The sequence below is a fragment of the Plectropomus leopardus genome, chromosome 10 (genome assembly GCF_008729295.1).
Source record: "Plectropomus leopardus isolate mb chromosome 10, YSFRI_Pleo_2.0, whole genome shotgun sequence".
Taxonomy (NCBI): domain Eukaryota; kingdom Metazoa; phylum Chordata; class Actinopteri; order Perciformes; family Serranidae; genus Plectropomus; species Plectropomus leopardus.
Window position 1 is genome coordinate 25,397,767 of NC_056472.1, and position 16,646 is coordinate 25,414,412.

General features: G+C 39.1%; 1 protein-coding gene across 7 annotated transcripts in view; it reads left to right on the forward strand.

Annotated features, from left to right (window-relative positions):
- dachd (dachshund d) overlaps positions 1–16,646 on the forward strand; it is a 120,631-nt gene that overhangs the window by 60,377 nt on the left and 43,608 nt on the right. For all 7 annotated transcript variants that reach the window (XM_042494547.1, XM_042494546.1, XM_042494548.1 and 4 more), the window contains exons 2-3: positions 4,010–4,125; positions 13,961–14,113. In XM_042494547.1, coding sequence (XP_042350481.1) covers positions 4,010–4,125; positions 13,961–14,113 — 269 coding nt within the window. The remainder of the gene's footprint in view (positions 1–4,009; positions 4,126–13,960; positions 14,114–16,646) is intronic.

Here is a 16,646-nt window from a genome sequence, read left to right on the forward strand (position 1 = left end):
GGAAATGACTTACAATGTAGCCAACAGCTACAGTAGTAGGCTGTTATTATCAATGGTCATTTACCAGAAACTTTCCACTTTCAGCTTAGATAACTTCTCATTTTAACTTCACAAAATCAGCTGTTCCTCGTTGATTGCGGAGCTCTCAAAGCAAGCGACAGGAATAAATAGAAACAGGACATTCGTCAAAAGTGCAGCCCAAAACAGCAGCTAGTTGGAACATTTCAAAGGAAAAGAAAACAATCAAACTCACACTCACCAACACTCAGTGGGGACATGATGTTAAATAAATAAATCAAAACAAATAAAGTAATCATTTCAAGTAATCTATTTTGTAAAGATACTAACTGTATTCAGAATACCATCACTTTAATCTGTAACAGATCACAGTCACTCACATGTATTTTAAATAACTTGGTTACTTGTATTCGCAGCTTGCCATAATACATGAAACACAAGTGCTAACATTGAATAGAAAAGGAAAAAAGTCACGTCACATCCTCTTATAAAGTGTATGCCTTTCTTTTGTAAATTTAGATACTGACTCCGTCATAAGAAAAGGAGGCGATAACCTTAATTTCGGAGAGGCTTTCCTGTTGCTCGGAGGTTCCTCAGTTCAAAGCTCCTTTTCAGTCGGTGTATTGCTTTCATGGCCGGCCAGTGTTATTTGTGTAGTGAGAGTAGCTGAAACGCTATCCCTTTAAACACACAGACACATTCTCTCGCCGCCTATCTAAACATTACCTTTACTTAACTGGGTCTTTGTACCTGGGTTCACATCCTTTGACATGATCTAAGGTTGATGTGACATTTTTTTGTCCATTTGAGGGGCCTTTTTGCTTTTAGTATTGTTGGTAAAAAGCCTTTTACCCATCACATACCCTCTATTGAGGTCTTTCATAAATAATTCAGCCAGAGTACAAGTGAAAGTGATGACAGCAAAACTGTGTGCGATCTCTCCCTCTCATAAGATCAAAGAGGTGCTTCTATAGAAATAGGAATTACATTTCCAGACGTTCCTGGGTTGAGCGGGCTCTCGTTTCTCTTTCTCTCTCTCTTCCTCCCTCTCGCACTGCCCTCCTCTCACTTTCTGTCATTCGCTCCCCGTCTTGCTACTTCTATCACTTTTGTGTTTTCCTTCCAAAGGGACACAGTTGGGTGAAGGTCTGCTTTTAGTCCTAAAACCTCCAGAGCCGGTATATGAGAGAGTCAGCACATTCAGACAGATAGAGCGAGTGCACTCTATTAGCAGGACTGAGGTAAATAAACCTCACAAGACACGGCTGAATAAATTCAACTACTAAGGCTGTGTGGTATCTGAACTAAAACACTACTGCATCACTCTGTAGATACCGCCTTTGGGAAATATAGTGAAATGTACTGTAACACAAACAGCCTCATATACTCAGCTGGCTGATAAAGTCTAGAATGAGCCATCATTGTTTAAAACAAACACTGAAACAGTTCATCATTTGGTTACATTGATTAATTTAATTATAAATTATGTTCAGAAAATTAAAAATAAGATAACTCAGTAATCATCTTAAAATAATCTGGCAAAGATTTCAATCATGACAAAGTAAAAGAAGAAGAACAAGTTTACTTTCACACATAAAATTACCAGATAATGTAATGAAATGAAAGTCTTGTAACAAGTAATGTATCATGCCACAAAAAATCATTTGTTTCTGTTAGTCCTCAATCAGAGTGGGTTTTAGCATTAATTGTGTGACACATTTTGCTTACTGCTTTTGTGTCGCTGAGCCACTTGCCTTTTTTCGCCGGAGGGCTCTGGATGCCTCAAGTTGAAAAAACCTGAAAAAAGAGCGCAAAAAGAGCCCAACTTCATTGGTACTTTCTTACCATTGTACACACCGATGAGTTGAGAAACAGGTCTTCTATGATGGCGATGACAACAGTTGAGTTTGCAATTGCATAAAATCCTAAAATAAGCCTTGAACCGACTATGGTGCAGGCGAAGCTCCCGGACCAGCTGGTGGTGCTCCCTGTGATTTCTCCTCATATTTCCTCAGCTTCTCTGTCTCCAGTCCCCAAGTGCCCTTTGCTTGTCCATTTGTCTTGCAGATTTTAAGTTTTAGTTCTGTGAGTTTACTTTACAGCAGAAAAGCAGTTCAGCTAAGGACAGGTGATTCAGTGGTTGGCCATCAACATAAAAGAAAAGGCAGCAAACTACAAAAAGCACTTTCTCAAATTGAAGTTATATATTTCTGGATAGATTTTTTTTGAGATTAGACCAAAGAAATGACACCTTACAAAAAACTTGACAGTGATGTTACTGTTTAAACATGTTTGCACCCCCCTAATATATCTATATTATATCGATATCTTGACTAGATATTGTCTTCAGTTGTCTTAAATTCAAAGTTAACATGATGAAAAACAGCAAACTTTCTGTTGCTGCCTTTACATAGGTTAGTTGCAGCACTGACTGCCTCCAGAGTTGCTCTCCTCCTGGTCAGTTCAGTGTGGGTCTGGGCAATATATCAATATTATATCCATATCGTGATACAAGACTATATATTGTCTTAGAGCTTGGGTATTGTGAGTATGTTCTTTCCCAGTTTTAAATGGTGGTTTACATTGAATTTATGTGATTTGCCAGACTTCTATTATCACCTTTACCCACTTCGTCATATTAATATTACTCAAAATCTTATTGTGAAAGTATTTCATAAAAAGTAGTCTACCCCACAATATCATCGCAATACTGATATTAGGGTACTTGATCAAAAATATTGTGATATTTGATTTTCTTCATATCACCTAGGCCTATTTCAAATCTTATTAACACCATAAAAACTGACTTGAATGCAGTCTTCTTATGGGGCACTCAACCTATACGTCCCAGGTTGGAGATCTCTATGAAATACTCTTATTTTGTCAAATTTCTCCTGTTTATCCTGATCTCCTTTCATAGTTAGGGCAAGCTTCGGAAGCCCTTTGGTGTTTTAAAGATGGATTAAATTTAGTTCACATTAAGGAGAACTTAGTATCCCGTTAAAGCTTGAAAATGGACTATTGTATGTGAAATAATGTATGAAGCCAATATGTCACCTGTGTCAAGTCGCCATAATTCATCTTCAGCTGAGACATCCAGCTCCTTGTTCATAAAGAATATACCTCCATAGGATCTTGGCCCCCTCATTATATGCTCATTGCATTTTTTTTCACCCCGTAGGCTTTTCTTTGTAACTATAAGCCAGCAAAGTAGGTATTGATTGCAACTCGAAGCTGTATTAATAAGTGAATGAGTAAGATGTGTGGAAAGTCAGGGGTGTATCTGCTTTGAAGGCCTTTTCTCCTGCACAGTAAGGTGGCACAGTCATTTATCACGGCTGGATCTGTGCCCCTCGTTTGGTGTAATAAAACTCCCCCATCAGAACCGTCCAACAGGTCTGAATCACTCTGTCACACCACCTTCCAGCTAAGGCACGCATTAAATCAAGCAAGCAGAACATTTCCTAAGGCAGCCATTGCCTTTTAATTTCCTGAAGAACCTTAAAATATCATTCATTACCAGAACTACACATATTTGGTTTTTAAAAGTCTCATAAATCAATAGTGGCCTGACTGCAATAATTATAACAAGTTAACATGTAATTTCCAGGCCGAGGGCCGCGCACTGGATTTTAGCATATGCAAACGAGGCAATTCAAATAGTGTGGGGATATTAATACGGAGGAACAGGTAACGAGGTACGGGTTATGAATTATGCATCAAAAAGTGGTTGATCTTCAATAAAGGAAATGAATTCACCGTGTAATCTAATTAGTTATGGAAGTCTATTATGTTGAGCTGCAGAAAGCAACTGTCCTTGAAAAGAAATTTATTTACAGTACATGTTAGCTCTTTGGAATGGAATTGCATTCTGGAGTGCTCCAAATGTTAACACCCCCCCGCCACCGCCACCACCACCTACACAACCCCCCCTCCTCCCCCCCGCCCAGTCTCCTCCTCCGCCTCTCACCCGCCTCCTTCTCTGCTTCAGCTCCAGACCCGGGCGGCCTCCGAAGAGGACCCAGAGTGTGACATCACCGGAGAACCCCCACATCATGCCCCACTCGGTCCCTGGACTCATGTCCCCTGGCATGATCCCACCCACAGGTACGGTTTAGTCCGTAGCACTCTGTCATTGTTGCTCTAATTCACTCCGTCTGGGTCTGTCTTTCTTTCCATCACACACACACACACACACATACACACACACACACCCACACCACTAGTAGCCTCCCCGCAGCTTGTCCTCGAAATGGCAACCAGTCCAAAGTGACACATGCACCCAACCACCAGACACCAGCCGCTCACTCGTTTACCAAAAACAGATCCTCTGCTCAACCCCCGGAAACCAAGAGGAAGGGGGGGTGGTGGGGGGGGTGGAGAATAAATTGGAGTGGAGATCTTTTCTCTCAGATTATTCCAGTAGATGTTGCATTTCGCCTTGAGTGCATTCTAATTAGTGCGATTAAATCCACTCCACTGGTATATGTACATAGGCAGTGATGATGCTAAAGCAAGCTTATCGCCACAAGAATCAACAACAACCGTTTGTGCCCTAACTTACCCCTGGGCCAAGTCTTATTGCAACCAATGCTTTTGTTCTATTTGTGGCTGGCTTCATTGTGACTGCTTTGATGTTGGTGGCTGTAAGTGCTCTGATTTGCATATTTTGCTCTCCTTCTTGATATGACTTTAATGATATTGTACTGTCGAACGGAGCTCTTTGAATGCTCATACAGTGTACAGTACACACTGCATTTAACCACCTATTTACTGGAGTACTTTGCAAAGAAGCAGCTTTTTTTCTTCTTTTTTTGTGATAATCGTTGACGTAGAACAATCAGGATTCCCATGGTCATGGAAAACCTGGAATATAGTTATAATAGAGTTATAGTTATGGTTAAATTACATTAAGGTAACATGATGGTGAAATTATTTTCTGTCGCTGACGGCGTAATGTAGCTTTAATATTTGTCAGCGTGTGACAACGTTTTGGTTTTTTGTTTATTTGTTCATCGTATACATTTCCTCATTTTCTCCATCTCTCCCTTCATGTATGCCCACAAGGCATGCCAAATAATTTTTTAAGCATTTTTGGCTTTAAAGGAGGGATACAACTTGAAATGTCTGTATTTTTTTAAATTTTACTTCGAATAAAAAAAAATTTTAAAAAACACTTTTTTTTCTAAGAATAGAGGTTTGAAAGGTGTGTTTTGGGTGGGGGTCTTTTTGTGATTTTTGATCTTTGCATTTTTTGATTTTTTTAGAAAACTTTTTTACATTTATATTTTTTTTTACATTTTTTTAAAAAGGCATATTAAAAAAATAGGGTCCTTGAAAAGTAATGGAAAAGTTTTGAAATTTTGTCCATGACAGTGTGTGGGAACCCTGGACAATTTTAACAGACTTGTAATTATCTTACTGAACACATCTTTTTTTTCTCTAAGAGGCAGTGAAGCGCGTCTGTTAGGGGTTTGAAATTCAATATAAAACACAGATTGGGCCATCCTTGTGATTCAGTACAATAGAGGCTCACAGACTAGTGCTTTGAATTCTGGGAATAGGGTGAGGTCACTGGCTATCCGCAGCGCAGTATAGAAGGCGAACTTAAAGGCCGCAGTGAACACAGAGAGGGACAATGATGAGAAAGAACCATGTTATTTAGTGGAACATAAAGCAACAGAAAAGCCTTTTGATATCATCCCCTTTAAGCCCAGAGGGACTCTATGATCTTGACATTTAGTCGGGGTATTCAGGGGGCAGAGATAAAATAATTGAGGTTTTTTGGTCTTCTCATAACTGCCTTGAGCTTCTCAACTGTGGCGAGACCGAACTTTTCCATCAACCCTTGTGTTCTAATTAAACCATTTATTGTTTGCATTGTGGTATTAAGCATTAAACGTCAAGGAAGTTACAGATTTTGACAGATTCGTAATGAAGTATAATTGACCACACATAAGTTAGCATCTAAGTAGGCGATTAATTGATCGCCCTGTCATGTCCAAATGTACTGATTGATGATAAAAAACCGTCATTGAGAAACCGTCTTAAATAGTTACACTATCATGTCATGTCATATTAGTTCATTTTTCAGATGAGTTGGCGCCTGCACACACAGACAGAATGTGGGCCGACGGCTTTTCCCGAGGCTTCACCAATACCCCGAGACTCCGTCGAAAAAAAGCACATTTAATTTTAGGCTGCAGAGGAAGAGTGAAACCCTCCATGAAATGTTTAGTTCACAGTCATTTCTCTTATGTTGTTATGTTTGCTAATGTGCTGGTGCTTCTTCCCCAGCTTCTTAACACAGAGGAGAGGCTGACTGTGGCTCAGATTTAGCAAAAGGTCTCCCCTTATGATAGACACAGGACATTTTTTTTAAAATATCTAATCTCATAGGGCCTAATTTAAATTGTACATTGCGCATGTGCATGGCACAAGTACAGTTAAGGAGTGCCCAGCTCCACTTTTTCAAGCTTAACTGTGTTTAATCTGGGTGCAAAGAAAGATGCAAGGGGAAAAGGGGTCGTATTAAGTCCCTTACTTTATCATCAAGTATGTTTTGGGTTTAACATGAATTCAGCTAATGTGATTGTTGTCTTCCATTCCATTTAAAAGCCAGGTGCTCCTGCACAGATCTGGCAAATTGGAGAAGCGAGCAAATCTACAAACTGTACTTATAAACTTGACAGAGAAGGCAACAGTCAATTTTTAGCTTCTGAAATAATCAATACTTCTTGTGTTTAAATGTGCACCGTGTCTCTCTGCTGCAGCTCTGCTCTGCTCTCTGCCATGTTCATATTCTACAGTGTTTTTTTAAAGGTCCAGTGTGAAATGGAATATAATAAGTATATTTTTCTAAGTGTATAATCACCTGAAAATATGAATTGTTGTGTTTTCGTTACCTTAGAATAAGGTTGTTTACAAAGATTGTCACATTTTACCAACATGTTTCTACAGAAGCCCAGAGCGGACAAACCACACACTGGTTTGGGCTATAATTAATAGCCCCGCTGTGATGAGAGCATCAGATTTTGTTAATGTGAAACTGCTTTATTTTGTGTTTTTACGAGTTTAAATCACTTGCTCTGTTTATTTTCTGCAAATAATCCGGCTTCCGGTAAAAACCTCATGAACAAAGAGCACTGAAGGAATTCTAACCAGAAGTTTCAGCTGGTTGCAATCTGTAATCCTCACTGCTAGATAACACTAAATCCCCTAAAATCTTGTATCTTGAATCTTTAAAAAAAAAAAAAACACACAAAGAAACAGAATTTAATTTGTGGTCATTTGCTATGAACCACTAATGTAGGTGCAACTTATTAATGCACCCTTTAGACAGCAGGAAGATACTGCGCTATTGTCTTTAGGTGTTTTTGGTTGCTTTCTGCTGCCTCAAAATAGCCATGCACATGACCACACCTCATTTTAAGACCCACATCTCAATCTGCGTGCAGATGGACTCAACAAAATAACAACTGCACCGGTCTAATAGAGCTGACAGTTGCACTGCACTGTACGCTGCTTTGCGCCTGGTGTAGGATAGAGCCCAGAGCCTGAGAAGGCAGCATGCCATGACAGAACCAATCTGGCATTATTCACTCAATTTTATACTGCTTTAGGATTTATGTTTGCTGTGATTTCTTCATGCAAACTGTAATCAGTGATTTTTCTTCACGTATTAGACATAGACATTAGGCACACTCTCAAATCACGTTAGATTAAAATCATTGAACACATTCAACACAGTGGAAAGATGTCTTCTTCACACTCTAACAGGACCAGAAAGGCCTATGTGAAACATATTGTTAACATATGTATCTTTGCCCTTGACACCAGTTCCATTTAGAAAAGGACATCTTAATATGCTTAGGTTTCCATTTAAGGAAATACCCTCATATATATGTGTGAGAAAGCACAAGTGTGTATGTGCGAGTGTCTGAACGCGTGCATGCTTGCGTTCATGCCCCCGGGGGGGTTGCGCTGGAGCCTTTCCAGTTGCTGATGCATTACAGGCAGATTGGCCCCCAAATCGGATTATTTGCTGTGGACTGACACCACACTGAGATGACATCTCCTTTAAAGTGGAGAGGGCTTCCACTCACACTCTGGCCACTACTTAAGCAGCAGCTTCAATATAATTCATTTATGTCCAGGATATGGCTTCAACCTTTTGAATAACGCAAGAGTACTGCATTTACCATTAGAGAAATGAATGTCACCTACATCTAACCAGGGTGCATCCTGTACTTTACTGATAAAAACAATATCTCCTAATGCTGTCTGCCTCCGTGCACAGGTATGTGTGCGCCTCAGAGAGCCGGTTGTTCTCAAAAGCGCTGTAGGTGGAGACGTATTGTAATATTTATGTTCTTTTGATGTACAATTAGCACGTCAGCTCCTAGAGTGGATCATCTAATCCGGTGCCACTTCAAGCTGCTTTAAAATAGATCCAGTATGCACCAGGTAATTTAGTGTCAGTTCTTTGTGTCTCTACCCCTCCTCTTCCAGTCCGCTGCTTGTCATAAGGTTAGCGCGCTGTGTAATTGATACTAAATTTGTCATGATGTGGATAGCACAGTTCAAGTGGTGCAGTGTACCTAAGAGTCGCGTTGTTCCCAACCCCAGTTTGTCATTGCTGCGCTGCCACCAGTCCATGCATAAAATTAGGCGGCCATGCTCATTGACATGGAGTGTCTCTTCCCCACTTATCCGGCTCGCCCGATAAATAAAGTGTGTTTTCATTGTTGCCCATGGTGCAGTCCCTAACAGAGACAGAACAGGAACACAACAGATAAGCTCTGGTTATTTTCTTTTTTTAATCACTGCTAGAGAAAGTCGTAAAAGTCAGTCTTTTGTGTACTGATGTGAAGTTAATCTGATTTTAATTTAATTATACGAGTTAGTTGCGGAGGGCACAGGCATTGGGGTGTTTGTTGTAAGAATGTTCTGACATTGGCGCAGGTATGGGGCAGCTAGCATGTTAATTAATGATGAAGATCCTGACAATATGCAGAGGCATGACAGCGTTAAGCCAGTCGGCTGCTGCTTCCTTTGCATATTAATAGATCCTTCATTATTATTTAATATGACAGCTGCTCCAAGGGCTACCATCAGACCTTGTCTCTGTTATTTGCTGTTTTGTGCTCCCCATGTGACAGTGCCATGCTATTCTCTATTTGTCGAAATGTTCGCTTTTCTCCTCTCTGACTGGTGCGGCTCTCTACATGCGGCCGTGATGCGCTGTTTGTTTTGTGCTCGGGAGGATTGTGACTTGCCCGGGCGTCTACAGTATATGAGGAAAGTGTCTGAATCTAAAGGTGACTTTGAAAGAATATATGAGGCAGGATTGTTTTGTTTGCATAGTAATGAATGCAGATTAGCACTGAGTGGGATTGGTCTTGTTGACGTTTAGACTTCTAGTGGCTTAATAGACTTGTTGCTGGGCGCCAGCATCCTCCCTGGCTTTCCTTATTACATCCACTGTGTGTGAGGTGCGGATGTGACAATTGATCCGGCGAAATGAAACAATTATCAGAACAAAGATTTCAATTCATGGAGTGTGTCACTTAGTCAAAGACTGGGTGGAGGTCGGAGCGGGATGATAAATGAAGAATGGGGAAAGTGATCATTCCATCTGTTTCGCCATAGTACAAATCATTTTCATAGCATTTATTTACTCAGTACACATTTGATCAAAACATGTCACCTTCTTCTTTATGAATTAATTTCCTTTTTTGTTTTGTTGTTTGTCACAACTAAATTTATGTCAGTTTAACCCTTATATACTGTTTTATACTGTTGTATATCTTCACAGTCTGGTTTGGGTCAATTGTGAACCAGCCCACGAATCCCATCATAACACTTTTCCAAACTTTGAAGTGCAGATCTAATTAGAATGTATCAATAGCCCATGTGACATTAGTAACTGGGCGATTAATTCTTAATTAATGTTTCAGAAAGTAGGAAAGTACGAAGAGTGATTTTTTTTAGGTTTACAGCACTTACAAGGGTGGGAATCACCACAGGCCCCATGATACAATATTATCACGATATTTAAGTTACAATGCAATATTATTGCGATTTTAAACGTGTTGGGATATGTTGATTGTTGTGATAGCATATATTGCAATGACCTTTTTTTCTACTGCAAATTATGCCCTAAAAGGAATACTTTATCAACATCTGTTTTGTCTAAGAAGATAAAGTTCGTATTCTGTTCATGGACTGAAATAATAAGCGATTTTATTATTCTAGTAGGCTACCAAAAGTTTAATTTGTGTTTGTAATGTCAATTTTGAGCCAGCTCACAATTCACATCATAATAAGTGTCTTTATCAAATTTTGACCCTCAGATCTATTCAAAATGTATCAATAGACTGTGTGACATCAATAATTGGCCATTGATTCTTAATTAATATTTCAGAGAGTATGGAGAGTGTGTTTTTTAGGCTTTACACCACTCGTTCATGGAGAAAAAACGTCTTGATGACTTGATGATCATTACAATTACGCCAGAAAAAAAGTCGATATATTGATATCGGTTATCAGTCAAATGAGTTGTTATAAATTGGCATATCAGATATTGGCAAAAAAAATCCAATATCATGCATCCCTAGTATGCATTTCCCACATTTACAGTTCTGCAGCTCTGGTGTGCACTCCCCCTCAAACTCTGTTATTATTGTCCAGTAAAAATATAACCAGACACTGCATATTCAGTTTCAAGAATGCCTCCTTGATTTGACCCACACTGGTAGATTTAAAGTCCATTCAATAGATGCGGGTCAGATTTGAGATGGAATAGTCTCAATGTACAAATAATTGTCTCACCGGATTCAAAACTATATGATTTTTTAAAAAAATTCATTTCTGTTTTTACCTTCAGGAACAGTAATCAAATTTCAAATTAAAAGAATGACACGTAGGGTGTTTTTACTGCTGCTAAATGTCATAACAGGTCAAATTTGACCTGAACAGTGTGTAAGGGTTTAAAAAAAAAAAGAAACAAAGGGGACATGCAGGCTGCAGTGCAATAAACCGCAGCATTCTCCCAGCAAAAGTTAGAGAGCATCAGAAAGCACCACTGCGGCACTCCTTTGAGCGGCACCTGATTTGTGGGGGGAATTTATCACACAAACAGCCCAGAGGTGATTTCAATATTTACTCGGCAGTCTGTTCTGCATACGTCTCATTTGGAAAACAGTTGACTCTTGCCCATTATACACAAATGAAGGCTGACCTTCAGACTGGGCAGAGGCCACATTCATTATGTGGAGAAGTATCACCTTCTTATGAGGCAATGGCTTTTTTTTTCTCCCCCTGCTCTGCCCATGCATATTGAACAGCAGCCAGGGCCCATTGCAAACGAGAGGGCCCTCGCTGACATGATGTATACTGTACGTCAATATGGTACTGATGTATTTTAAGATGCAAACAAGGCTTTAAATTATATGCACCTCCATGTCAGTGGCTCAGAGTGACTCTCGCCATCTGCCTATCAGCTGGGGGATGAGAGGAGAGGGTGCCCAGGCCGGTATGTTCTTGCGCGCATGTTTGTCAGTGTGTGTTTGTGTCTGTGTGTGCGCATGCTCTCATGTATCTATTAGAGCCACATGTTCGATTTCTACCTCTCCTTGTACTTGTGTCTCCCCTCAGATGCATGGCTAATAGCTGCTCTTGAGTCCCATCACGGAGACGTGACAGCTTAGTGATGATAAACGCGGACGTTGCCTTGTTCTGCGTCAAACGTAAGGCAAACCTGCATATCCAGTATGAGCAGCTGCTGCAAAAGGGCAGTTGATATACCGTATTGTGGATATGAGTGATTCCACTAATAGGTGCATATCTTTTTCTCGCTGTGCATCTTTGACTTTGTTGCTGGGGTTGGCAAGAGGAGTCGCGGGACTCTCCTGAGACGCACTAGGCCTAGAGGAGCTTTAGCACTATCTGTCCCTGCTGTTAGAGACCAGCCTCATGAATAAAGATTTCAGTCACGTTCAATACACCAGAACCCTGGAAATACCACAATGACAAACCAATGCTTTATGATCTCTGCAGTGTGCTCAGCATATGTATGTCTATATTCTCAGACTTAGTATATCAATCATATCAAGTCGTTTTTGATCGAGGTGGACGTCAACCATGTCAGAATTCGCTTTTTTTGAATATATTTCGAGATGGCAGTGAAAATGATCATTTAAAATGTGATGTAAATAGTCATTTAGTCCCATAAAAACAGCAGCCTCAGGCCTGAGGAGAGTCCATCTAGAATACTCAGAGATATTTGGCAAGTTGTCAAAAATATTCAAGTGATATGCATGCTGAAGCATGTATTATAATTGCTGTATTGTAAGACTAACATTGTAACTAGGGGAGGAAACCTGGATAAACAGGGTATATTTAAAAGGACTGGAAATCAGACATGGGACGTGTAGGCTGGGCTGCATTCAAGAGATGTTTTTATTAATTAATTAGGTTTAGAGTAGGGCTGGGCTATATTTAAAAATGCAATATCACAATATTTTGGACTAAATACCTTAATATCAGTATTGTGATGATAGTATATGTTGACTTTTGGCTTTTTTGCTAAAATATTTCCACCATTTTTATGAAAATCCATCAATAATGTGGATATAATGAGTAAGTGTGAAAAGGCAAATACTAGAATAGCCAGAATTGTCAGTTTATTTGAGTAAATTACATTACTTAATTGTAATGAGAACTCTTTAAAAACAGGAAAAGAGACTTATGATATTACCTCATCCAATACACAATAGTGAGATAATATACCCTGCCCTATTTTAAATAAAAATAAATAAATAAATAAAAATAAAACAAATACCAGTAATCTCCCAAAACTGAACTGAAAAAGGCCTAAAACATGACAAAGTAAAACAAAAAAAAAAACAAGTTTACACACAGTTTTTGGCATCAAAAGCCCCCCCCCCCCCCCCCCCCCACACACACACACACACACAAAAAAAAAAAAAAAAACCAACCTGAAAGACCACGTTATGTTATCATCTATCCGTCCTTTTCATTAGAATGTTTTGGTGTCTATAACCTCTAACAGAGTCTCTTTGCCTCATTATTTCCTGAGTTTTTTATTTTTTATTTTTATTTTTTTGAGTGTGTGTGAGAATTCGCATACATCTCTTCAAATGTGTTATGGAGCGTATTCTTCAGTTACTTTTAACACATGGCCTTCCAAGTATTGAATATACTCAGAGCTGTTTGCAAGCATTAAAATAAATAATAAAAATTGAATCTGTGGTAACAGGTTATAGTTTTCCATTCTGCTTGATTACTAGCCTTGACTCTAAGAGCCAAGTTATTATGAGACAGTACACTATATATCTGTGAGGAATTTGAATACCAACGTTAGGCATTATTCAGGGCGATTAGATCTGTTGAATACATTAGTAGGTATCATTCAAACACCCTCGATAAGAAGATTCTTAAGATGCGTTTTCTCTCCCTGTGTGGAGCCATGTCACACTGTATCACTATTACTCCATCGTATATACACATACTTATAAGTTATACACACAAAAATGCTTGCATCATGCGCTATTATCTTGACTACATCTGTTCCCATCAAGGCACAAATACATCAATATAGTGGTGAGTAGCCTCCGAAACATTCATAAAAATCATATGCTGCCACACACACACAAGGATCCATCCCATCAGCATGATAACCTGCTGTGAAGATATCCCCTGTCAGAAGATGAAAAACCAAGCTGTGATCTCATAGGCGCTTATTCCCCATAGTGTATAAAATTATTCATTGTTTTATTATTTCAAAAGTCCTCTTTCATTGTGTTTTTTTTTATTTGCCAGGGCAGGTTTCTGAAAGGTTTTGCAGGTGCAGTGGCTCAGCCCCAGCAGACATGTAGCGGTCTGTAAGCGCTCTGTCTCTTCTGCCTCCTCTCTCCAGGCCTGACAGCAGCGGCGGCAGCAGCTGCCAACGCAGCCATCGCAGAGGCCATGAAGGTCAAGAAGATCAAGCTGGAGGCGATGAGCGGCTACCACGGCAACGCCAACCACCATGGGGCCGACGGAGAGAATGGAGACCTCAGCTCCAGCGTCGGTGAGGATGCCCTTCACACACACACACTGTCACAAACACATTCCCGCTCATATAACCGGAAGACAAATGCTTGTTGCAAATTATTTATGTGTGACTGTACAGACAAAGATACAAATGCACACATAAAGACTTGAATAGTGAACGCCATTTTGACACACAGACTGCAAATCATCAATATGCTTTTTCATTAATAGAACATATTTAGACTTTAGAAATCTGCATCAGAATACATATATCAATTTAAAGTAATGCAGAGCTGGGCAGCAATCATTAAAAAGAAACTCTTAAATCCTGTCTGAAAGAAGGGGTTTCAGGTCAATCAGTCACGTGTAGTTTGCGCCATCTATGGATGCAACGCAACTTTAGCTTCCTGCAGTAAAATGAGCATGATCGTCGGCAATAATCATGTTTCAGATTCGTCAGTTATGTTTCAAAACAGTGAAAAGCTGTCATGCCGCTACGCAAAGGACGTGCAGCGTCAGCCTGTGAAAATCTTGACTTAATGTTGTGGCAAAACGGCAAAACCAAAATCATCTGTCATTAACTGTCAAAACATGGAAGTAATATAAAACCCTGCTTCGCTGGTTTAATTATGACACTGCAATTAAAACGTTTTGACCCTAAAATCAAAGAATAATCATGATAAATAATCAGGATCTCAGTATTGATCAATATAATACAATACAATACAATATATTATATTGTAATGTAATATAATATATATAATATAATATTTATCACTTTGGCCATAATGGAGCAGCCCCACTATGAGCAGAATACCATGAAATTGTGCAAGATTGGTTAAGTAAATGTGTACGCCTGTCAGCTAAATTTGGTTGTAGTCCATGTGTTAAGGCAATTTTTGTTAAGTAGGCCACCTGCAAGAATTTGGCAACCAATTATCGGAAAATGGTAGGCCCCATAATACAATTCATGAACAACTTTTTTCATGCACATGCCTAATGTATCAACTCTGGGTCGGCATGGTGAAACATTCTCTAGAAATTAGGGATATGCCCAATTAGTTGACTAGTTGATTGAACTTTACTACTCTGCATAGTAGCATAGATATGTAGATATGTTGACCAACAATTTTCGTCACTTTTATACTCGTCAACTAGTCTTAGTACAGACTTTCATTTAAATGTCAGGGGAATTATGCATTAGGAATATCCCTACAAGGAATTGGGGAAAAGTTGCTCAAATTTAAAATGGGGTGATTTTGTTCAGGCGAGGGATATGCGACCTGTCGCTCCTTTTTTAACAGTTTTAATTTTATTTCTTATTTTCCAAGGCCGAAAATGGTTCTTTTATTCTCCATTTGTAAAAATGTGTCGATTATACACCAAAATCAAAAAATGTTGATAGTGTTGGCTAGGCTTGAGTCTCCCTAAAACCCTAAAGTCTCCCTTACTAAAACAAAAAGAAGAGGAAAATAGAATATTTAATAGTGCATAGCTAGAGTTGTTTCCTTCCACCACCAATCCTGCAAAGTTAAAAGTACCAAATATAAGACGCGCTGTGTTATCTTTATTGCAAAAATGGCACTTTTGGAAGTAATTATAATTAGCAAAACCCCGATTTAGACAAAAAAGGGACAAAGGGCCTCCACTGATACATTCATTTAAAACCATAAATTCCGGTCAAAGAAAATACTAGTCCTTCTACGGTTCATGGTTCAGCAGTTTTAAGGCAAAATGTAAAGCATTTTTTTATGTACCTTTTCCCCAGAACACAACCAAACTGTTTCACTTGTTCCTTAACGTTCCACCGAATTCAACTTTAATTTCTTAAGTAGCTTCTGATATTCTGCTAAAGTAACGGCCAAATACATATAGAGGACCAAAAACATCCCGTACAAACCAAGTACTTGCATGACTTTCCACTTTACTGCTGCTTTCTCCATAAAATGTCAAGTTTTGTTATTGCTCATTGTGTATGCACTGTAAATATCCAGCATGGCGAGGTAAGTCTTGTTTGTCTCTTGACATGTTACAGTTTGGCGTTGAAAGATATAAAAAAAAAACATTGTTGATAGCTAAGTGAAAGTGTGAACACAGTTTCCCAAAGCTATCAGCTTTTAACAAGGTCTAATTGAATTGCTGTGAGAGCATTGGTTTTTCACAACGTGCCATTTCAATTAATTATTAGCCCTAAAATGCGGAAGGATTTTCCTAATATCACACAGAACCACTTAGTGTATTAAAGAAAATGATAATGTATGTTAGTGCGGATTCATGAGCCCGTTCCAAATTATAAACCAAATGTAATCCCTGTAGCTTTGGTTGCTAAATGGAGGTTTTGATTCACTTACTGTAATAAATGGCTCGACTCCTGAATACATTTCATCAGTAATACTTGACACCGCGGAGCTCGTGGTGTGCCAGATGAAAACAGGATGTGTTTCTAAGCAGATTTAACAATGCAAAATGCATAAAGTGTGAGGTCATCACTCCAAGAGAATGGGAGTATGTAAAAAAAAAAAAAAAAGAATACGAGCCTACGAGGTCACGGAAATAAAGATAAATGTGAG